At 45.0% G+C, this 7,848-nt stretch overlaps 1 protein-coding gene across 1 annotated transcript; it reads left to right on the top strand.

Annotated features, from left to right (window-relative positions):
• The first annotated feature begins 582 nt into the window (after positions 1–582).
• Positions 583–4,894, top strand: SIX1 (SIX homeobox 1). The gene is made up of 2 exons (XM_069092045.1): positions 583–1,544; positions 3,638–4,894. Exons 1-2 carry the CDS (start codon positions 985–987, stop codon positions 3,930–3,932), a joined length of 855 nt encoding a protein of 284 aa, XP_068948146.1. The 5' UTR covers positions 583–984; the 3' UTR covers positions 3,933–4,894.
• The last annotated feature ends 2,954 nt before the right edge of the window (positions 4,895–7,848 follow it).

Genomic DNA, 7,848 nt, shown 5'->3' on the forward strand with positions numbered 1-7,848 from the left:
CATGGAATTATGGTTCTCCTCTTGTATTATTTATCGTTCTTCATAAGCTATTCATCAAACCATTATTTATTCATCCCAATGTTAATGTAATTAAATATGAGCTCACCGGCAAAGGGCAGGTCTGGAAGGGACAGAGGAGATGGGGGGGGGGGGGCGGTGGTTTAAAAGGTCTGTAATAATTGATTTGTACAGAGATGAGCCTGGTTCCCCTTAGCTGACACTTGAGAAGGGGCTCAAGTTGCAGGGTCTTGAAGTGTCTCCCCACCCCCCCACCTCTGGGCCAAGGAGTCAGTCTCACTCTCGCGCGCCCTCCCTTCCCATCTCTCTCTTTCATCCCTCCCTTTCCCTCCTCTCTCTTCTTTCTTCCCCTCTCTCCCTACTCTTTTTTTTCTTCCCCCTCTCTTCCTCCTCTTCCCTCCTTCTCATTCTCCACTCCTCCTCCTCCCCCTCTTCTCCTTTCCAACCCCCCAGTCCCGGCCTCTCTTCCCCTGCAGAGGAGGCTCGGCCTCCCAGCACCCCTGTCTTGCCTGGCCGAGCTCTGAGGCTGGCTAGATTGGGATAGGCGCCACAGGCAGCCAATCAGCGCGCCCTGTCCGCTCCGCGCTTTAAGGCTGGTTGCAGGGAGAACAGAAACCAAGTTCCCCAGCAACAATCAGCATCCACCCGGAGAGAGCCCGGGGAGGCTGCTCCACGCCGGCGGCTCTGTGCCCGGCGCTCCCACCCATCCACCCCACCTTCTCTCCCTCCTCCTCCTTTTCCTTCTCCTTGCCCATCCTTCTTCCTATCCGCTCAAAACTCCTCGGCTGAGCTCCCCCTACACCCCATCATCTGCAACTGAGAAAGAAAGAGAACTTCTAGAAGAGGGAGGGGGTCGGAAGCCTCCCCTCCACCCCCTATCTCTAGCTCTGGTTGCTCCCCCCTCCCCCATTTTCCGTTTCGCTCTCCACTGTGCCCCAGGTTGCTCACTCGGGCCAAGCGCCAGCCATGTCTATGTTGCCGTCTTTTGGCTTCACCCAGGAGCAAGTGGCCTGCGTTTGCGAGGTTCTCCAGCAAGGGGGGAACTTGGAGCGATTGGGGAGGTTTCTCTGGTCCCTTCCTGCCTGCGACCATCTGCACAAGAACGAGAGCGTCCTCAAGGCCAAGGCCGTGGTCGCCTTCCACCGGGGCAATTTCCGTGAGCTCTACAAGATTTTGGAGAGTCATCAGTTCTCTCCCCACAACCACCCGAAGCTGCAGCAGCTGTGGCTAAAGGCTCACTACGTGGAAGCAGAGAAGCTTCGGGGCCGACCCCTCGGGGCAGTGGGGAAGTACCGGGTCCGCCGAAAATTCCCTCTGCCGAGGACCATTTGGGACGGGGAAGAGACGAGCTATTGCTTCAAAGAAAAGTCTCGAGGTGTACTGCGAGAGTGGTACGCACACAACCCTTATCCCTCACCACGGGAGAAGCGGGAGCTTGCTGAGGCTACTGGGCTGACCACCACACAGGTCAGCAACTGGTTTAAAAACCGGAGGCAAAGAGACAGAGCAGCGGAAGCCAAGGAAAGGTACACAGGGCGTTTCTCTTTGCTCTTTTAACCCTTCTGCCCTCTTCAACCCCGCTCAGCCCCTACCCTTACACCCTTTTGTCAGAGCATTGCTGTCAGGAACCTCATTCTCCGAGCTGAGGTAGATAAAAAAAAGTTCATGAACTTGCATTTAGCCTGCCGCGTAGTCAAGAAGGAGACAGACTAATTTTAGCTGTTTTTCCTCTGCAAGATTGTGTTCAGTGGGTGTGAGTCTCAGGAATTATTTGCGGCCAGTTTGCTTCTCTCACCCCTGACCCACTCTCCTCTCATCCCCTTGTGAATGAGTGGCTGGAGTGTGTCTGGGAGAAGAGTCGAGAAGATAAGGGAAATGAAAGGAAAGGACAGAGAGAGAACTAGAAAGGGAGTGTATTTTTTTTTTTTCAAGATTAGTAATAAGGAGAGAGCCAGAGATTTGGGAGGAGGGGGTGTTTTACTGAGTGGCAGAGACCCCTGGTACTACTACCTTTTCCTCTTCCCTTCCTTGTTGAATGGGGCTGACTTCTTGGGTCCCTATGTCTTCACTTTCACACAATCCCATTAAGACCATTCAGTCTCCAGTAAGTTCTTTGGGGGAAAGGTCGGGCGGTTTCATATCACACTTGTAAATTTCTAGATGTTAGGAGGGTGGAGCTTTAAAACAAATCCTGAGAGAGCTATGTGGAAAGTCGGAGTCCACTCTAATCACAACCCAGAAACAAAGCTGCATCCTTCCTTTCGCACTTCCACAGCCAGGGAAGCTGTGTATCTGTCGGCACCGCCATTCGGAGACTACGAGCTCAGCAGTCTCACTCTGTGCTTGAGCCAGAGAGCAGAAACGCGTTTTTTATGGTCTTCCCGCAACTGCCCCCCCGCCAATACCACTCACCCCCTGACCTCTTTCCCTCATCCTTTCTTTTCGGAGTTTCGAGCTGAGCTTCAGAACTGGGAGGCAGCCGGAATAACTCCGACCTGGAGCAGAGAGTTTAGTGAGCCTTCAGTATTTTTTAGGAAACCAGATCACTTCGACTGGTTATTTTTCTTTGTAGAAGCAATATAAGTTCAGTTGGAAGAGGTCAGCAGGGCAGGAAGAAGGAGGAAATAAAGGGGGGGGGGGGGGGAACACCAGAAAGTCGGAAGTGAGAGGAAGCAGTGAAATAATGAACTTAAACAAGCTTATAAACAGGACTTGGGACAGGTCCACCCATCGCACACTGAAGTCACACAGGTCTTGATTCTCGATTCTTAGTGATGACTTCTTGACATGACCTCTCTGGTTTTCTTGAGGGATGAGAGAGGAAGGATTGAGAATTTTCAGTGGGGCCTGAGGGAGATGGCATGGGGACAAAAACTCTGTGATTCCAGTTAGGCTGAAGTTACAAAATCCTCTAAGTCAGGCCTCAGGGCCCACTCCCTGATGAAATCAGCAATACTGGCCTGGGTCCCTTTGTTTACTCAGGTCACTGAAGTGCCTTGGGCACTACTTCCCCATGACCTGTCCCTTTTAATGACAATCACCAGAAAGGAATACTAAAAGTAGTTATTTAGTAATATACATCTCTCTTCTGCACTATGGAAAATGGGTATCTGACTTTACCAACAAACCTTTCTTGGGTTATAGGTTCTCTATTTTTTTCTTTCTTTCCCTTCTAACTTTGAAAGGCTTAAAATTGTTTAAGTTAAGCGTTATTTAAATGTGGTACCAGTGAGTGTTTATTTCAGAAGATCAGCTTGTGATAGACTTTTTTTTAAAGTTTTTTTTTTAATCTACACAAATATTTTCCTTCTGAAATCTGCAAGATTTGGAAAGCAAGGGCTATGTAGGGCCTTGTAGGGTATTCGAATTGTTCTTACATCTCTGATTCCACTATGTTTTTCCTCTTGTTTCTTTCATGACTTCTGATAAGGGGTGGGTGAAGGAAGACCTCCTTTATGCAATTATTCTTTTTCTTTTTCATATTCTCTTTCTGCATTCCCTTTGGTTCCCTTCCCTTCCTTTCCTTTCCCTCTTCTTGTTCCTTTCCTCTTTCATTTTTCATTCTTTTCCTTTCTCCATCTTTCTATCTAACCACATGCTACTGTTTTCTGTTTCTCAGGGAGAACACTGAAAACAATAACACTTCTTCCAACAAGCAGAATCAGCTCTCTCCCCTGGATGGGGGAAAGCCACTCATGTCCAGCTCAGAAGAGGAATTCTCACCTCCCCAAAGTCCAGATCAGAACTCAGTGCTCCTACTCCAAGGCAACCTGAGCCATGCCAGAAGCTCAAACTATTCCTTGACCGGCTTAACTGCTTCTCAGACAGCCCACAGCCTCCAGGGGCACCAGCATCAGCTCCAGGACTCCCTGCTCGGACCCCTCACCTCTAGCCTGGTGGACTTAGGCTCCTAAAGCAAAAGTAGTTCTGGCCCATGGAGAACTAGTTGAAGCATCCACTGATCAGCAACTAGAGATGTTTGTAAATATAGAACAGGAACAATTTTACAGTGCATATCTGGGGAACTTAATGCATCAAGGAAACATGGACTTTCACAAATACCCTTTTTAAAAAGGGTAACAGAAACAACACTGCTTTCAAGAAATGATCTCTCCTTCCTGATTCTTATTACTTTTACCTTTACCTCCTTGTCCCTAAGTGCCGGTGCAAACCCCCAAACTAACAAAACTTCAATGACCTACCAGTTTATGCTACTGATTCCATCATCTTAAATTAAGTTAAAAAAAACCACAGGAATTACAAACTAGTTGGATTTCAATTCTTTAATTTATTTATGATTCATTTTCAAAGGAGAGAGGAAAAAGACAAGTCTGAGGCAAACAAGAGTCTCTACCTTTGGGGGAATTTGGTTGAATTCTTAAGCTGAATAGAGGGGAAAAAATACTCAAAACCTTTTTTTTTGAGGGAGGAAATTAAGTTTACATTTTTCATATCTAGTGTTAAATGATTTCTATTTAGTTTAAAATAAAAAAAAAGTATTAGAAAATCAAGTGCCTAAATGTCTTAATGCACATATACAAGGCAGTTAGAAATAGAAAGTGACCATTGCATTTTTGTTGGACTTTTAGGTATTTGGGGGGGGGGGGAGTTGCTGATTTTCTTTCTTTTTTGATGGACTTTTGAAATGCATCTATGTGAAGTATCACAGTTTTCTGGATGTTTCTTCTTATACTTTCAATGCTTTCATATCTAGTAGTATACTCTTGCTAAATGTTTCTCCTATTCCTAGTTTTTAGCTTGCAAAAGTATTCCCATAAATCTGGTGACCTGGTATTTGTTACCCAAAATGGCATGTGTTTTTCAGGGTTCTTTTCTATTGTACCTAAAGCAGCCTAAATTAAAACGTAGCAGAGCATCAGGAGTATGGTTCTCTTTTTCAAAGGTGAGTTTCTGTGTTGCTGTCATCCTAATTTTTAACATACAATTTTTGCCTTTCTTACTCCTGATTGTTTGGATTGTAGAGCACTTTAAAGGTCATTATCTGAAGCAGTTGTAGGGTCTGGTTTTGTCATATGACAGAAAAAAAGGTAAACATAGCTTTTTAGATAGTCTATTTAAAGTATTTGGAAATAATGCTTCTGGAGTGCTCTTCTTGAGAATATTCATGTGTTAATGCAGCCACTTTTTGTCAACAGACCTGTTGGCAAGACTGACAGTACCAAAATTTATCCGACAAAATTAAGAAATCAATCTGTATGAAATATCATGTATCTACTAAGAATGGTATGCAAGTTCACTGAGCAGAAACCTTTTTGCGCTTACTATAAGACTATGCTTGGAAAAATACCAGTAATTATATAGGCTCTTGATTATTTTTATTTGGAGGAAAAATGATACAGCCTTTATACTGTTTTAAATTTTAGTGAGTGGCATTATTTATTAAAATTATCCTCAAGATTACTGGATTGGCTGGTTCTTGATTTGTAAAATATTGTTCTTCAAGGACTGCCTATTTGTTCTCTGACCTGAGTTTCATAATCTCAATCCCCCCTTCCATAAACAATACCATTTACATATTCATTTAGTATGTTTTCTTCCCGACTTTGAGGGCAATCCAAGGGAGTAGCAGAACAGTGAATGGAGGGAATGCTAAATTTGCAGTCAGAGAACCTGGCTTTAACTCCAGACTCTACTGTTCTCTTAACTGTATCATTTGGGGCACCCAGTTTGACCCCTCTGTCTTTCATCTCTAAAATGAAGGGATGGAAGGATATGAACTTTAAGATTCTGTCTAGCTCTAGATCTATACTCCTATGAATTTGGGGAAATGAAAAATGAAAGCTTCTTATTCTAACTAGTTCTTTGGAAGCTGAAAATGATTTATTTGTAGTTGAGGAAAAGGGTCTTTCTTAATCGTTTCATGTTATAGTAACTTTTATCTATGAAATCATTTTTCTATTACAGATCCATAGTTTATTCATAGAGGTTCATTCGGATCGGAAGCTCCTGGTCCCAATATCCCTTGTTAGCGTTTTGGATCATTAAGTTACTGTTTATTTAAGTCACTAGGGTGTTTATTCTCCAGGTCTTGGGCCACGGAGAAATGCCACCCTCTTCAGGAGGGACTCTAACAAGGACATCTCCCTATATTCTTTACATTCACCCCCCGAAAAAAACAAATACCCAGCACAAAGATAGCTTTAAATGACCCAGACCAACTTCAAAGGACACCGCGGAAATCTCCCTGGAAAATAAGGAAGGGCTAATTACTTTAATTTTTTACATGCCCTTTCCTCCGCCTCTCCTCCTGCTTCTCCCACTTTCTTTCAGCTTAGCTCGGTATAATTTTAGTAGCTGGGATGCTCCCTGTGACTTCTTGACAAACAGCTAAATGTTCGTCTTCTGCTCCCTCAGTTGGTGAGTCTTGGAAATGCCAGGCAATCTGCAGAGCAGTGGAGCTGCCCTGGTACTGTAAAAAGGCCCCGTGATTACTGCTTGTAAAGTCGTTAAAAGAGCAATTTTCTGTCACAGTCATAAACTCTCTGTAAAAAAATCCCTGGATCTTGGATGCGGCGCAAGCACATTCCAGATGTGTTTAAAAAGAAATTGCACAATCTCTCCCTGCTCCTCCTGGTGACAGGATGGGAAAGAAGGTGAGAATGCTGGAGATGTCTTTTGCTTTCTCCTCAATCATTTCCAAGAGCTCAGTCCTATCCAAGTGCTTTTTTCTTCGAGGGAAAATTCGGGAAGAGAACCCTTGAAGACTTCGAGGAGTGATTCCGTTCTCTTTTTCTTTATGTCTCGCTGCTTCGACTTATTTTCAAATTTCCTTTCGGTTCCCTTTACAGACTTAATTATGAAGGTTAAATTAATGAACAAAGGATCATCATTAATAACGTATTCTTAGGGGGAAAATACCTTAGAGGCTCTGCTAAGCGAAATAAGAAACTAGGGAGAAAATGGGGGGAAAACTTGGCCATTTTCTGGAAGTTTTAAATAGTATCCAGCTCTCTGAACTCTCTTACTTTAATTTTAATTTTAGAACTAAGGTTTCTGATGTTTTGGATAAGGGGACATTACAGACATTTTCTCAATTTCCAGTGAATGTGTTTGAGATAAACTTGGCCCAGTCACAGCATCCCTATACAGGGTGGGGAGAATTCTGAGGGCCACTGAGCACCACTAGCCTTGAGTTTCCTCAAAGTAGTCTCCTCAAAGTAATCCTTTCAGTTCGCAGTGGCTATATGGAAGCACTTGGGTATGAGGGGTCCTACGAAAGAGAAATCCATAGTTAGACCCTTTCCAAAGGCTCCAGAAATTCGAGAGAGGAGCGGATGTGCTACATGAGGCAGGCGGGCAAGCGCTTTACTGAGTCTGGTGAGCCTTGGGACTGGAGTGGAAGGGGGCCGATCGCAATGACCTTCTCAAGCTCTATGCGGCAGAGTTCACTCCTAGTTTTTACCTCCCCGCTATAGGATCTTTGGTGCTGCCTGTGGCCTCGGACCAGAGATTGGGGTTACGGATATATGCCACCATGTTTAAGGCCGGCAGGTCTCTGTACTTCTACGACTTCTCTGAAGAGCCCAGCGCCTAAGGAGGCCCCGGACTAGGTGAGGCGACTGAACAAGTCGAGTACTACCTGTCTTAAGTTCCTCTGACCCAACTCAGTCTCGGCTTCGGAAACGCGGCCTTAGTGTTGGGGAAAGGAGCCGCAGTAGTTCCGGAGCACTGGGGCTCCCCTACTCCTAGTTCCTGCTTTTCCCTGTCTCTGGTCTTCCCTGATGTCCCCAGCGAACTTTCTGAAGCCAGGAGTCGAGGCCGTCTTCGACACATCGAAAACAACCAGCTTCCCTGAAAGAGCCTTGGAAA

Source organism: Petaurus breviceps, unplaced genomic scaffold (genome assembly GCF_028583685.1).
Source record: "Petaurus breviceps papuanus isolate PSGF00001 unplaced genomic scaffold, PetGlider_PUasm1.0 189, whole genome shotgun sequence".
Lineage (NCBI taxonomy): Eukaryota > Metazoa > Chordata > Mammalia > Diprotodontia > Petauridae > Petaurus > Petaurus breviceps.